This window comes from Diaphorina citri, unplaced genomic scaffold (assembly GCF_000475195.1).
Source record: "Diaphorina citri unplaced genomic scaffold, Diaci psyllid genome assembly version 1.1 scaffold2030, whole genome shotgun sequence".
In the NCBI taxonomy this organism is placed as follows: Eukaryota; Metazoa; Arthropoda; class Insecta; order Hemiptera; family Psyllidae; genus Diaphorina; species Diaphorina citri.
Window position 1 is genome coordinate 22,329 of NW_007379456.1, and position 16,541 is coordinate 38,869.

Genomic DNA, 16,541 nt, shown 5'->3' on the forward strand with positions numbered 1-16,541 from the left:
GGTCCAATGACGCGGTTCAATCTCACCTAGATAACAATGGCAACAGAAAATACTATTACCGTGTTCAAAAGAATACCAAGCCACCAACAAAAAATACTAGTTAGTAACGTGTTCAAAAGCATACCGAGCTCTGCTCTAGCCGAGACACACATAACTTCTCAAATATGGAGCACTTGTATTGTTCAACCAATGCCGCGTTTGTTCCAAACAAGAACTAAAACGTTTACATAGGCAAACACTTGGAATCATACTGTTGGTAGAGTGGTACAACGCAAACATGATCATTGTATATTTGAAGTGAATGCTGCACGTTGCTGTATTATATTCCTTGGTGAATAATATACAAACCCAAATACCATTATGCAATCATTCAGGTTGAATCAGGCAACTTTTTAGCTCAGGTGTTTGGTGAAATGCTTGTCTGAGTTGCCTGTCCTGCTTTTCATTTCTTCTCCATGTTTCTTCCCATCTCTCTCTCCCTCTCTCTCTCTCTCTTTTCCTTTATTTTCCACTTTCATCAATCAACTAGTTTCCTTTCTTCGATCCCTTCCTTTTCAATAACTCAGTTTCCTTCTATTGACAGCATTTGTGTCGAAAAGTCTGGAGGCCAATCTTTATTTGTCACATTGTAAGTTTATCTTACATGCTATTGCTATCGTACTGTAAGAGGAAAAGAGGGATATGTTTCACATCGAATCCTTGCGGAGCATTAGATTTTGAATTTGTGGATGCGACCTATCAGATTTGTGGATGTGACCTACCTATAAGGTAGATTTTCCAGTGTTTCAGCGTAAATAGTTTGCTGGTGATCTGTTTTATGAAGGCTGTCCTCAAGTGTTTCTCCTGAATCCGATCCTATAACACCAATTCGTTCATCATAAGCACTCCGCTATATGAAATCACGTTTCAATCAAACCAATACTAACATCATCACGACATTGCCGATTTGTTTGTATTATATCTCAGCATGACTTTAATTATATTATTTTGTAGGAAATAGGTAGGTATGTAATAGGTAGGAAAGTAACAAGCACTCCTACCCATCTACCTACCTGGATGGTTAGAGACCACCATTCTGGTGTGTGACGGACAAAAGGAGGTAGGTTATGTTTTCTGAAAAAAAAATGTTCTTTTTTATTCACTGCTAAGAAATCCTGCCCTACTATTATTCTTAGATTTTCTAAATAGATGGATGTTATACCTTGATTACCTTGGTTATCATTTGATTAATTACCTATACTTGGACATAGGTAGGTACCTACCAATATTTAACCATTTCCCTAGATTTTCACTGGATTCTTCCTTTGGTAGAGTGTTTGATAGATTAGGGAGTAAGCTTAGTCATTGTTTGGAAAATGATTTATATTCTTATAGGTATTGATGGAAAATGAATGACAAGTACCTCATATTCTGATCAACAATCTCAACATGTTGGTAACAAAGGAACACACAAACACACCCTGGGTATTTGACGGATTTGAGGAAGATTTTCCTAGCTTTTTTTTTGAGCCTACCTAGAGACCTATTGTTTTTGGAGAGACCTATTGTTTTGGACAAGAGTTGAATTTCCATTTTATTACCTTATTTTTCATAAACAATAGATTGATGATATTCTGGGACAATGCATGTAGGTAATCTTTTTATAGAACACAAAATAAGATGTAGGTACCTACGTTCGACGTCACAATACGTACAAATAATGGTTATCCTTTACTGACCTAGGTAATGTGTATGGACGCTGTTTAGGTACTAACGCGCTGGAAATCTAAAGGTAGATACACACTGCCATCACGTCACGTGAGCTCACGTGACGTGATAGTAGTATGGCTGTCCTGAACGAGATTATACCTACAATATTATGGGAAAACTTTGAACTACATCTTTCTTACTCTGCATGAGTTCACGTGACGTGATGGTAGTGTGTTTCAACTTTAATTTCACTGTGTTTTCAGGCTATCGTTTTCTGGTTTACTCTCACACCGTTCCCAAACCTTTTTTTTTCTACGCGGCCCCTTTTTACTTTCCTTCTTTTAAATTTTGAACGCTCCGCGTCCCCTTTACTATATATTTTGTGTAATCTTCTTTGGGGTTTTGAAGTCCTTCAGGGGCCCCCAGTTTGGGAATCACTGTTCTAGAGTCTATAAAGCCTCTTGTGGAATTCTGGAGCAACGTTTCACGTCCCAACTCTTCAACAGGAAATTAAGCTCCTTCAATCACTTAAGAACTTGAAGTATCATTTCGAAATCTTGAGCGCTTCATTTTTACTCCATTTTTCTTTCCCTCGTTGATAACTTCATCTAAATTTGGATAGGATATTTATTTGAAAGAACGTGTTTCTCAACTTTTCCAAAAGGTGAAATGTTTTAAAAGGTTAACTGTGTCACGGTTCGTTGAGTTATCTCGTCCGCTAGTTGACCCTTATCGTCAAAGTCTGGAGCACAGTTGACAACAATCAGCTCAGCTTGGATATTGGTACCATTTGTTTGGACATTGGTACCATCAGCTTGGATGTCGGTATCATTTGTCTTATCCCAAAGGTCGCCTGTGCACTCCATGAATTCTGGATTCTTCACATCCAGGGACCCGAAATCGATTGAACAGTTGGAGCTGCCACTATTTGGTGAACAGTTCGTATCGGTGACCAGCAGTACGAGAGAGAACAGAGTGTTCAGTTCATTTACGATCTGGAGAATGAACTTCATCTGAAATGACTTGGGTATTCATCATAAGTAGTTTGAAATTACTTGGGTATTCATCATAAGTAGTTTGAAATTACTTGGGTATTCATCATAAGTAGTTGAAATGACTTAGGTAGGTATTCATCATAAGTATAGTTGAAATGAGTTGGGTAGTTTGAAATGACATCCTTAGTATTTTGAAATGAGTTGGTACCTATTCTTCATTCTGAAATCAGTCCGAATATTGCTACCTCAGTTCCATATATGGCACTCCAATGTGCTCCAACATGAAAGCCTCCTAATCTTTTTTAAAGAAGATTTTTTTTTTTTTGGTTTCGGAGAAAGCTTACGATCTGTTCTCTGTGTCATAGGTAAGATAGAAAGCACTTTTTTAAGAGGTTTGATAGACGAAACTGTAACAGCGAAGATCGTCGAAAGCACTTTGGAATTCAATATTCCCTGACTAGTAAGTCTCTTTTCAATTATGTCAGGGAATTTATGACAATAAAGCGCACTATTATATACCTATTTATTACCTATATAATCAAAAATATGAGACCTTGGACTGCTGGCTGCTGGGTTAAAGGGACTTTTCAGTCCTATTCGGGCACAATAAGCAAGTCGTATATTGTATTCTATGTATTTCATTCTAGCTCTCCCATACCCACTAAAGGTACAGTGTTACAATGGAGTAGCAGTTTTATTTGAAACCCTTCCACTCCCTGCTCCCCAGGTCACAATGTTAAGGGAGGTCGAGGCTGGAGAGATTTTGATTAGGTGACCCAGGCAGTTACTCCATTGAGAATAAATTGTGATAACAATAACAAAAGTTTTGTGGTGATGGTGGAAAGGGGGAATACCACGTCCACTTGAACAATTTAGGGCTTTGAAGAGAGGAACAAAAGTTTTGTGGAGAGATTGAGAGAGAGAGAGAGAGAGAGAGAGAGAGAGAGAGAGAGAGAGAGAGAGAGAGAGAGAGAGAGAGAGAGATGTTGTTGTTTTGTTGATGGTGGTTGTTGTGTTTTTGTTGTTGTAGCGGGTTTAGCTTGGCCCATTAGTGATAATTATCAAAACAAATAAAACACATTTTTGTCCGTCATACACCAGGATGGTGGTCTCTAACCATGTTTAATTGGCTCATCCTGAACCACAGTCAACCATCGCATCGTGAGTATCTACCATATCTTTGGTGACTCAATCTTTTTATACAATGTGTCCCCTCTCTAAAGAATGTGACAAAAAGTATTTTATTAACGTCATGAAAAATGAATGGAAATAAACCAATGTTAGACAGTGCGACGTGTGAGATCAACATTATTACGATGGGTCATGGAATCCCTTACCATGTACGAGTACAATCAGAAACCTTGTTATTCTTGTTAAAGATAAAGGCAGTATTCCAACATCAGAGATGCAATGAGGCTGCGACTACGATTTGGAAGATAAGACGTTTTACAATCGAATATGTTATTGAGCTGAGTGCAGTGTTACTGTTACAAAAATAACCCTCTGAATTCTCATCGAGAAAAATAGGAGGTTTGATAGAGAGAGCTGTAACAACAGATCTTGTAGTAGTACCAAAGGCAAAGATGGAAGGAGGACAGGGTAGGAGAAAGCCCTTCCGAGAACGAACCTTATCCGTTTGAAATAAACTACATATTACCCTCCGGGCGGGAGTCAATAAACCACCATGAAACCCACCGGTGGGTTTCATGGTGTTCAACGTGTTAAGCAAATCTAACGTTTAGTTTGTCTAACTCTAATAACCATGTGAAAGGCTTTACCTTGTTGTACCGACTTTCATGAAACACATGGCCTAAAAAGACCTATAGAGGTAGGTAAGTCTAGGAACAAAAGTTGAGCCAATCGTATAGGTATATATTTCTATATGCATCAGCATCTTGAGTAGGTACGTATATGTATCTAGGTACTTATTCACATAATTTATTAATGTTCAGTAGGTAAAGTGCACTAGGTATTCCTCTGTAGAAAGTTTTGTATAAATATCAAAGTCTTGAAAACTTTCAACAAACTCAAAGTGTGACTTGGATGTTGAATAGCTATATATTTCTATATGCATCAGCATCTTGAGTAGGTACGTATATGTATCTAGGTACTTACTCACATAATTTATTAATGTTCAGTAGGTAAAGGGCACTAGGTATTCCTCTGTAGAAAGTTTTGTATAAATATCAAAGTCTTGAAAACTTTCAACAAACTCAAAGTGTGACTTGGATGTTGAGAGAAAAAAACCTACCTTCCCACTCCCCCATTTTTATTTACTTCATGTTTCAAAACAAAAGAACGATCCACCTTGAAAAAAAAAAACACACGGTTTTTTGTGTGCAGAAAAAAAAAGAAGTCAACTTAACATTTTTTACTTTCTATTACTACAGTATAGCGGAGCTATACTAGTAATGAAAGTATTGCAATCGGTCCAAATTTTCAAAATCGGGAAATTTAATTAAGGGACAACACTTTCAGAGTTAATTTCTTGGCACTCGTTCTCTTTGGAAAAAGTTCTCTATTCAGCAAGCAGGGTTTTTGTCCCACAATCAGGTCGTTTAGTTAGTGTTGTACGTGAGTAAATCTCAGCTAGAAATGATGAAAGAATGGCTGATTTTTCATTTCGACAAAAATGAAATAGGTTCCTTCAGCATATGCTGTAGCCTGAAACCCCTATTCAACATGTGAAAAGATTTTCTTCTTTCATTTAATTTTACTCGAATACATCAAATCTCAGTGATGTACTCTACTTCACAAAGAAGAGAAAAATGTAAATACGTAAATAGACACTAAGTTGGTACATTGGTAGAGATACCTACCTTGGATGAATACCTACCTACTTGCAAACTTGCATGTTGGTAGGTGGTTATGTAAATATTAAATTGTAAGAAATGAAGAAATAATAGGTACACCTACATAATTATTTATTTTATTCTAAGTTTTCTTTGTGTTACGTTCTTAGTCCAAGACTCTATTAGTTACGTATCTTTACAGAAAAGTGGATAAAATACAAAAGGTAAAAAATAAACGCAAGAAAGGAATGAAAAAGAAAGAATCGCCTGCCTTAAAAATTTGTGTAACATTAATGTATAGCACATTGCATAAGTCATTTTATTTTCAGGCTTTCATATAAAATACTGTCGACTGGAGATTGAGCTAGCTGTTTAAAACAGTGTTTATGCTGATTACCAACATACTTTCTATTACCTATACAAGTCATTACTAATAATTTATATAGATAGGTACAGATAGTTAATACTTACCTAAGTAGCTAGGTACCTACCTACTTTACTAAAAATTCTCATTCTATTGTGAATTCTGTCTGATAAACCAGAGAGACAGTAGGTAGGTACCTACTTGTCTGTCAGATCGTCTGCCTTAATCAGTAGGTAGGTAGGTACATCTACAATAGGCTATAAGTCTGGGTAGGTCTATGTTGCATACGTTCTCACAATGAGACAGGTAGGTACCTATAGCTGGGAGCCTACCGTCTGTAAGCTGTTCTCAACTTTGGTGTCATTTCCTACTATGTTCCATTTTTTTGGATGGGCATTGAATTTTTGAGCTTCAGATGTATTGAACCTTTGAAGTGAAGTAATGTTTATGTACCTATTTAAGTATTTACATTTCTTGAATATTAAATAGTACTAAAGAGTACCTTTCCCCCCAGCAGTCTCGGATTAAAAAAAAAAAGAGAGAAAATTAAATACCTCGGTTGGGGTTGAACCCACGCCCTCTTGATTACCAGGCTAGCTTGTTGCAGACTGCGATATCACCTATACAAATTGCCTTTTGCTAGTTTTACTCCCCTCGAAAATCTCTCGATACCTACCTAGAGTGATTAGGCCCGTAATTTGAGTACTGCTGTCGTATTGAACCATAAGTTCTTACTCAATACTTTCTGATCAGCTGATTGGTTCTTTGACTAGACTGTGAACTTCCAACTATTAATACAGGGTAGTTGCGTATGTACCTACTTTTCCGATCCCCCGACAAGATGGAACCGTATTGAAGACTGCGGGGGACCCACAGGGAGAATTGAGGGCCCTAAAATGTATGATGTAGGTACTAAAAAGAGGTAGGTATTTGCTCAATATTTTTTTTTTTTTTTTTTTGAGGGGATTCAACAAAGTCAACGTAAGTATATCAATGTACACAAAAAGCCCAAAGTGGCTGAGGTCTAAGACAACCTTACCTTGAGGGGAAGTGCTGTTCGAATACGAATACATCAGCAAAAGCTGCAAAAGTTCTCGGATAACCGTGGTCTTTTGCAGACAAAGTTAAAATGGTATTAATTAGGTATGTTTATTAGAAAATCGCTTGCGGCAGAAGTGAGCCAGAGCAAGTTCCAGTAAGTGGGAGGGAGGCAAATTAGTAGAGATGCCGGAACTCCAAAGAGGAAATTTAAAATTGAAGGTCGGCGCGGCGCACTGGCTGGCGGGACGAGAAGGCGGGACCAAAAAGACATTCTCTGCCATTTAACCTCGGTATATATTCTAGAATTTATTCTGTACACACCTCCCTCTTCTGTTTGAAACCTTCTAAACACTAAGCATACTGTGGCACAGACTACGGAGAGCCTTATTAGGTAAACACACTTCTACTTGTGAGCATCGTAAGTGAAACTGGTTGAAAAACAAGACGCGAAGAAGAAAAAAACAACAGAAAACAAAATTATTTATTATTTAGCAACAAAGCCGTGTGTGAGAAAGCAAAATAAACAACGAAAATAAGATAGAAAATCGATAAAATTGATAGATCTAATGAATAAAATAAATACATAGAACAGTAACTTCAATAAGAAATATAATTTTTGTATACCTAACATCAGCCCCTCTAATTTTGATAAATCGACAGTTAACTAATTAATCGTGTGAGAAAAATTGCCCCTAAATTGAAGCCGGATAAAATCACCCCTAAATTAGATCCGGATAAAAATGAACCTATGATTTCTTAGTATACCAACCCCTATTACCTATAGAAAGTTGCCCTTGCAATTTTACCGAAACCAGCCCAGTAATTCCTTTGATTAATTTTGCCCTATGGATTCTTAGTGATAAAGATCCCAGGATTTTTTTTTAGTGTACAATATTCTAAAGTTTAGTTCATAGTTCTAAGGTTTAGTCACCTCTACAATGAGGTATCTTTGTGATATGCTGATAACAATCCCCTATAATTGTGTAAATTTGCCTGAGGATTTTTTTCGTGAAACAAGCCCCTATAATTCTGTACCTACTTACATTGTGCCTTATGCTTTCTTAGTGATACCAACCCCTATTACCTATAGAAAGTTGCCCTTGCAATTTTACCGAAACCAGCCCGATAATTCCTTTGATTAATTTTGCCCCTTGGATTCTTAGTGATAAAGAACCCAGGATTTTTTCTAGAGTACAATATTCTATTAGTTCCAAGGTTTAGTCACCTCTACAATGAGGTATCTTTGTGATATGCTGTTGGTTGTGTGTGCAATCGTCCTGACGATCTGCTGTGATCAAACGATCGGGAAAGGTAAGAAGGGAAAATGAAGGGTCGAAATTGGGAAACATTCTATCTAGTCCGCCTTCATGGTTTCGTTGATATGTAGTTTGATGGCCATCTGAATTATTATCATTCAATGTTCGACTAATACTATTTCTCTCTCTTTCTCTCTTGTTTGAAAGGTTTTATTCCAAGGGAGTTTTGGCATCTCCACTATCTCTCTCTCTCTTTCGTTCTTTATTTCTCTCTCCTTCCCCAAAAATTGATTAAGGAGTGTCCAAAATTAGTCGACGAGGTGAATCTATATAGAGTATGTAGTCGAGGCAATGGTGGACGGTTTAGTCGACATCGATCGATGGCCAGTCGACTATGTGTGAACACACCTTAAGAAATCTCTAAATCCAGTCCTTGTTCACACCTATACGCTTGATCTTAAATCATAATCATAACTTTATGTATTTTTATCTCACCACAAAACCTTGTTCAACTTCTCACCCACACACACCACCTCTTCTATTCTCACAACCAGTTGTTTTCTCTTGGCTCTGCTTTTGACCAGGGCCGTATTTACGAAGGGGGCCAAGAGGGCCTGTCCCCGCTTTACCTATAGGAAGGAAAGGATATAGGATAAGGAATAAGGAAATTATAGTAATTGGCTTAAACTTTCGATGGTAAGATTTCTCTAAATCCAAAGAAAGAACGAAAGAGAGAGAGAGAGTGAGAGGGAGACAGAGAGTGAGAGAGAGAGGGAGAGAGAGAGAGAGAGAGAGAGAGAGAGAGAGAGAGAGAGAGAGAGAGAGAGAGAGAGGAGAGAGAGAGAGAGACTTTTTTTTTTGAGCCACGTACCTAGAGACCTATTGTTTTGGACAAGAGTTGAATTTCCATTTGATTACCTTATTTTTCATAAACAATAGATTGGTGATATTCTGGGACAATGCATGTAGGTAATCTTTTTATAGAACACAAAATATGATGTACGTTCGACGTCACAGTACGTACAAATAATGGTTATCCTTTACTGACCTAGGTAGTGTGTATGGACGCTGTTTAGGTACTAACGCGCTGGAAATCTAAAGGTAGATACACACTGCCATTACGTCACGTGAGCTAAGTGACGTGATAGTATAGATAGTATGGCTGTCCTGAACGAGATTACCTACAATATTATGGGAAATCTTTGAACTACATCTTTCTGACTCTCCATGAGTTCACGTGACGTGATGGTAGTGTGTTTCAACTTTAATTTCACTGTGTTTTCAGGCTATCGTTTTCTGGTTTACTCTCACACCTTCAGAGATAACAATCATAGAATGCAATTTTCGTTGAAATTTGTATTTGTAAAATATTTATTTGAAAGAACGTGTTTCTCAACTTTTTCAAAAGGTGATGAAATGTTTTAAAAGATTAACTGTGTCACGGTTCGTTGAGTTATCTCGTCCGCTACTTGACCCTTATCGTCAAAGTCTGGAGCACAGTTGACAACAATCAGCTCAGCTTGGATATTGGTATTGGTACCATTTGTTTGGACATTGGTACCATCAGCTTGGACGTCGGTATCATTTGTCTTCCCAGAGGTCGCCTGTGCACTCCATGAATTCTGGATTCTTCACATCGAGGGACCCGAAATCGATTGAACAGTTGAAGCTGCCACTATTTGGTGAACAGTTCGTATCGGTGACCAGCAGTACGAGAGAGAACAGAGTGTTCAGTTCATTTACGATCTGGAGAATGGAATGAAAATGAGATCGGTTATTATGTTAAGGCGGTCTCTTCTTGATCTCTTAGGTGCCACGTCCATTTTAGTTTAGGACTATTGCACAAGGAGATCAATTATTGACTAATACAACCACAAAAAAGTCCTTTTGTACTTACTTAAACCTACGTCTTGGACAACGCTTTGGAGAAAATAATGTCAATTGAATTATATTGAACAATTTGATTGGTGGATTGTAGACTGTAGAACTTAGATTAAGATGAGTCAGATCATGATCATGTAGGGTAGGCACTAATAACAAATAGGTTTGTTTTGGGCCTTTTTTTTATAGGTACCACCAACTGCACTTTACGCTTCAAAGGATGTAAATAACAAGATGTTACATTTACCTTGGTGCTTGCAGACTTTATCCTATAAATGCCGAGTTGATGAGTAACAGAGTGTCCCTAGTTCTCGTTAATATCATGCAGAACAATATCAGCAAATATTTTGACTTTAGGATCATGCGTGTCTACTTGTTTAGCTGGAGGATCATACTTATCCACGTCTAATATACAACTGGAAAATCATGCGGGGCCATTTATTTAGAATCATTCATATACACTTGATTTGTATCATAACTACCTACCTTTTCTTCTCTGCTGAGACACCTCGTTGGCGTTCCTCTTGGAACATTTCAGTTCCGTGATTTTGTATCTCGGGGTCACCCAGGGTTGGTCCCATATTATTATTGTCAATTTTAGTGGTTGTTTAACAATGGGGGCGATTTTACTGATGCAAATTTGTAATGATTCTATTTGTTCCAGGTAAGATCCAATTGACGGCAAATCTCACCTCCATCGGCATTGGGACGTTTTACTGAATATTATTCTAAGGACAGACAGTCAAGTCAAGATTAATTGAAGGGGTTTGACGCAAAAACAACTTATAACTCATGTCGTTTTTGCGTCAACCGCAACCACCTCAATTTGGGACATGAGGTAAGTTCTCATTCGGAAGTAGATCGAGCAAAGTAGATTATTTTTAAGAGCACAAACTTGATACAACTGCTCTACTGAGTCTCCTTGATAAAGACTGACTGTCTACTTGATAGGTAAGTAGGTACATACTGCAATACAACCACAAAAAAGTCCTTCTGTACTTACTTAAACCTACGTCTTGGACAACGCTTTGGAGAAAATAATGTCAATCAATTGAATTATATTGAACAATTTGATTGGTGGATTGTAGACTGTAGGGCTTAGATTAAGATGAGTCAGATCATGATCATGCAGGGTAGGCACTAATAACAAATAGGTTCGTTTAGGGCCTTTTTTATACCACCAACTGCACTTTACGCTTCAAAGGCTGTAAATAACAAGATGTTACATTTACCTTGGCGCTTGCAGACTTTATCTTATAAATGCCGAGTTCATGAGTAACAGAGTGTCCATAGTTCTCGTTAATATCATGCAGAACAATATCAGCAAATATTTTGACTTTAGGATCATGCGTGTCTACTTGTTTAGCTGGAGGATCATACTTATCTACGTCTATACAACTGGAAAATCATGCGGGGCCATTTCTTTAGAATCATTCATATACACTTGATTTGTATCATAACTACCTACCTTTTCTTCACTGCTGAGACACCTCGTTGGCGTTCCTCTTGGAACATTTCAGTTCCGTGATTTTGTATCTCGGGGTCACCCAGGGTTGGTCCCATATTTTGACGGTGCACTCATTGAAATCTGGATCATCCCTTGACGCTGCACTAAGACTGATGGCGCAAACATCATTCTTGCAGTCAGTTCTGGCGACTTGCAGCTTAATCGTGTATAAAGATCCCGATACAACCTGCAAAACGATATAAAGGAGCGTAAAGTTCATATTCCATATCTTTAGTTGTTGTTGTTGTTTTGTTGATGGTGGTTGTTGTGTTTTTGTTGTTGTAGCGGCTTTAGCTTGGCCCATTAGTGATAATTATCAAAACAAATAAAACACATTTTTGTCCGTCATACACCAGGATGGTGGTCTCTAACCATGTTTAATTGGCTCATCCTGAACCACAGTCAACCATCGCATCGTGAGTACCATATCTTTGGTGATTCAATCCTTTGATACAATGTGTCCCCTTTCTAAAGAATGTGACAAAAAGTATTTCATTGACGTCATGAAAAATGAATGGAAATAAACCAATGTTAGACAGTGCGACGTGTGAGATCAACATTATTACGATGGGTCATGGAATCCCTTACCATGTACGAGTACAATCAGAAACCTTGTTATTCTTGTTAAAGATAAAGGCAGTATTCCAACATCAGAGATGCAATGAGGCTGCGACTACGATTTGGAAGATAAGACGTTTTACAATCGAATATGTTATTGAGCTGAGTGCAGTGTTACTGTTACAAAAATAAACCTCTGAGTATTCCAACATCAGAGATGCAATGAGGCTACGACTACGATTTGGAAGATAAGACGTTTTACAATCGAATATGTTATTGAGCTGAGTGCAGTGTTACTGTTACAAAAATAACCCTCTGAATTCTCATCGAGAAAAATAGGAGGTTTGATAGAGAGAGCTGTAACAACAGATCTTGTAGTAGTACCAAAGGCAAAGATGGAAGGAGGACAGGGTAGGAGAAAGCCCTTCCGAGAACGAACCTTATCCGTTTGAAATAAACTACATATTATTACTCCCCGGGCGGGAATCAAACTCGTGACCTAGCATTTACAAGGCGGGTACGCTGCCTTCCAAGTTCCAAGCCAACTAGTAAAAAAAGTAATAATAATTAAAAAAAATCGATCTTACCTGACGAGTGGCAGAGACAACTTTGAGGAGTCCCAATTTCTGTTTGGATCCAGAACCTTCACTGATTGAGCTGACGGCATACTGGGACGCCATCTGAACATAAGGATCATCCACGTTAATGTGGGCAGCTTGTCCAACAATCGTCTCCTTGGGTTTAGCCAAAGCATGGCCACACCACAGCAAACAGATTGCAAGGAGATACCTGAAGAAATAAAAGGAATTTTAGTTGTGCTAAGCATAAATGCTTGTCTATGACTTTACTTGGACTCGAACCACCAACCTCCAGATGCAGAGTCCATCGCGCTAACCACTACACCTGTGAAGTTGTTTAACCACTGCACCACCGACGTTCATTTGTCCATACACGGTGAGTTTTGAGTCAGCTACATATGTATGTGATACATTCTTCGAGTGTATCATGCTCATGATTAATTCACCGGGTATGGAGTTGATATTCAAAGGTGACTAAAAAAAGTTCATACCTACTGGATTCACGTAACTCGTTGCAGTCAGAAAAATTAATGTTCTTAATTGAGATAAATTACCTGAAAGTCCATCGCGCTAACCACTACACCTCTGAAGTTGTTTAACCACTGCACCACCGACGTTCATTTGTCCATACACGGTGGGTTTTGAGTCAGCTACATATGTATGTGATACATTCTTTGGGTGTATCATGCTCATGATTAATTCACCGGGTATGGAGTTGATATTCAAAAGTGACTAAAAAAAGTTCATACCTACTGGATTCACGTAACTCGTTGCAGTCAGAAAAATTAATGTTCTTAATTGAGATAAATTACCTGAAGAAATACATTTCGTTGAGTGCTCAATCAGACCACAGTATAACACGTATGAAAAGCAACAATCAACTGAACGTATCAAAGTCGCAAAACTCATAAACAAACATTTGCCTCGGGTTTTACTCAGATTAGAAACAAAGTCGACTGATAACCAGTGTAGCTTATCGTAAACAGTTGATTTTGGGGTTTATCATCATTTATGTATTCCTTGACTTATGCTACATGTAGGTTGTATGTGCATACCCAATTGATAAGAGATTTCCTTGAAATACATATAAAAACATACGCAGGTAAATAACATGACTAAAGAAATGGAAATAAAGGGAGGTGTGTACCTACTTGTGCCTCAGTACTCAGTATGCGTATTAGAGGTAATTAATTAGAATTGGGCAAACACATCAATCAAGTCTTTGAGGAACTGAAAAAGTACCCGGGGAAAGTACCTGAAAATATCGATCCATTTCACATTTAATACTTTTTACAATATACTTTTTACACTCACTCACCTGTGAAAACTACCTTATCGAACTTTTCCTGATCTAATTTGGAAACTTTCAACACAGAAAGCCCAAAATAAGGCGTGATAATTCTCAAAGTTTTCTTGTTTCCCATTTTTCAAGATTTCTTGTTTCTTTTATCCTAGATTTCTTCCAAGTTTTCTGCAAAGCTGTGTTATTTTTATCAGAACATAAGGAGGTAGTAGGTAGTCTTCGGGTAAAATCTGTGAATGGTGATGAGAGAAAGGATGAAATATTTTCTTAGAATCTAATGTACCTACAGCAAACTTGAAACTTGGTATGCAAACTGAGTGCCTTTTTTTCATGAAACACACGTAAGAAGTATAAAGAAAGAATATAAAAATAAATTTATGGAAAATGACACTTGGAGAAATATTACTTACATCCGGTAACGGGGAGGGTTAGAATGTGTCAAAATAAATTCCCTTCTCTGAGAGTATGTGGAAAACCCTATTGAATTACACACGACTTGGCCTTCATCTGAAACGAAAATGAACACTCACTCTCCCTTCTCTCAATCTATCTGTCGACTTTTTTCATTGTATTTCAACTTGCTAAACTTCTGTGACGGATAAAGGAGATAAAAAAAAAATAATAATAATAAAAACTACGGAGACAGAAAAAGGAAATCTTATTGAAGCAACACAATAATCACAATATGTAGGTAGATACTCATAGAGAGATTTCGCATCCTGTTTTTTTCGGTATCGGGTCCGATGTTCGACGAGTTTTGGTTTCTGCGCATGACACACATTATGGGGTTTTGAACACGGGGATCGGAATTACGATGTGAATTACACGAAATTACACGGGGATCGGAATTGAACACGGGGATCTAAATGTAGGTCCTGTACCTATTATATTTCTTTTGAATATTTTCCACTTCACTCCCCTCCAAGTCAAACTTGAAAACTTATGAAGAAAGTGGAGCAATACAGAAACCAACAATTTTATTTTTCTTTTAGGTGTACCCATTTATAAACCAAAGTTTATTTTCCCCTACATTACGGGGATCGGAATTGAACACGGGGATCTAAATGTATAGGTCCTGTACCTATTATATTTCTTTTGAATATTTTCCACTTCACTCCCCTCCAAGTCAAACTTGAAAACTTAGGAAGAAAGTGGAGCAATACAGAAACCAACAATTTTATTTTTCTTTTAGGTGTACCCATTTATAAACCAAAGTTTATTTTCCCCTACATACACTTCTGGAGGAAATAGGAAACTTTCAAGAAGTTTCTGTGTATGTATGTTCCTCTTATGCATTCCTCCTTTCCTGTTGAAGTTCAAATTGATCGGGAATTTATTTTCAATTTTAGCGATTTTACTGATGCAAATTTGTAATGATTCTATTTGTTCCAGGTAAGATCCAATTGACGGCAAATCTCACCTCCATCGGCATTGGGACGTTTTACTGAATATTATTCTAAGGACAGACAGTCAAGTCAAGATTAATTGAAGGGGTTTGACGCAAAAACAACTTATAACTCATGTCGTTTTTGCGTCAACCGCAACCACCTCAATTTGGGACATGAGGTAAGTTCTCATTCGGAAGTAGATCGAGCAAAGTAGATTATATTTTTAAGAGCACAAACTTGATACAACTGCTCTACTGAGTCTCCTTGATAAAGACTGACTGTCTACTTGATAGGTAAGTAGGTACATACTGAGACTATTAAATTTGTTCTAGAACAGCAATTCCCAAACCTTTTTTTTTTCTACGCGGCCCCTTTTTACTTTCCTTCTTTTAAATTTTGAACGCTCCGCGTCCCCTTTACTATATTTTATGTAATCTTCCTTGGGGTTTTGAAGTCCTTCAGGGGCCCCCAGTTTGGGAATCACTGTTCTAGAGTCTATAAAGCCTCTTGTGGAATTCTGGAGCAACGTTCGAGTATCAGTAATCCTGTATTTTTGTACTCAAAAAATAGACTTGCAAAAAAAAAAAAAAAAATGGTTTGCACAATCGTCAGAACAGTTATTCAGAGCCGCCCAGGATAGAGAGCAACGTTCAATAGGACACGGTACCACAAGAAGAAGAAAAAGTAGAGAAGACCATGTTTAGACTGCTGGGAAAAAGGGACTTTTGAGCCCCATTCAAACAGGATAGACAAGGTATTTCATTGTAACTCTATTTTCGATGTCTAGTTTGTTCTTATAATGCTTCCGACCGCGTAGCCAGCAGAAACATTGAGTGCACCAGTTCCCCATGGATCACTAAAGTTGATCAACGTTGCGCGTGGTTCATGACATCCAGATGGGTAACCATTAGGGCATTCGCGTCCTGCTGCCTTTTTAGCGGCCCTACTCAGGGTAGTGAGGAGTCGGGTAGCTTGTCGCAGAATGGACGATTAAACCCTCGTCCGGCACCCCTAAATAACTTGGCAGTTTTTCAGGGAAAACCCTATCGAACAAACTTTGATGACACTATATCTACCGCAATCAGATCGCGCTCCTTTGACCTGTGTTATGATTGGATCTCATATTTCTTGATAAGAGAAGGGGGCAGTTAGAATTTATTGATCAATAGACTGAAGACAAACCAAATGC

At 37.9% G+C, this 16,541-nt stretch overlaps 1 protein-coding gene and 1 long non-coding RNA gene across 4 annotated transcripts; both read right to left on the reverse strand.

The window, feature by feature from the left end:
• Positions 1-7,763: 7,763 nt before the first annotated feature.
• LOC113471040 lies at positions 7,764-8,192 on the reverse strand. Its single transcript, XR_003393887.1, has 2 exons — positions 8,107-8,192; positions 7,764-7,812 (listed from the first exon to the last, which is right to left on the reverse strand). It is a non-coding gene; the product is annotated as an uncharacterized LOC113471040 (long non-coding RNA).
• A 1,281-nt stretch (positions 8,193-9,473) lies between these two features.
• Positions 9,474-13,615, reverse strand: LOC103517987 (cystatin-C-like). Of its 3 annotated transcripts, none has more exons than XM_017447645.2 (5): positions 13,474-13,615; positions 12,671-12,872; positions 11,575-11,712; positions 10,505-10,592; positions 9,474-9,883 (listed from the first exon to the last, which is right to left on the reverse strand). In XM_017447645.2, exons 1-5 carry the CDS (start codon positions 13,485-13,487, stop codon positions 9,873-9,875), a joined length of 453 nt encoding a protein of 150 aa, XP_017303134.1. In that variant the 5' UTR covers positions 13,488-13,615; the 3' UTR covers positions 9,474-9,872. The 3 variants fall into 3 exon arrangements, with proteins under 3 accessions (XP_017303134.1, XP_008481260.1, XP_008481261.1); XM_008483038.3 differs by having other exon boundaries at positions 10,505-10,572; positions 11,555-11,712; XM_008483039.3 differs by lacking the exon at positions 10,505-10,592 and having other exon boundaries at positions 11,487-11,712; positions 13,474-13,614.
• Between the last annotated feature and the right edge of the window lie 2,926 nt (positions 13,616-16,541).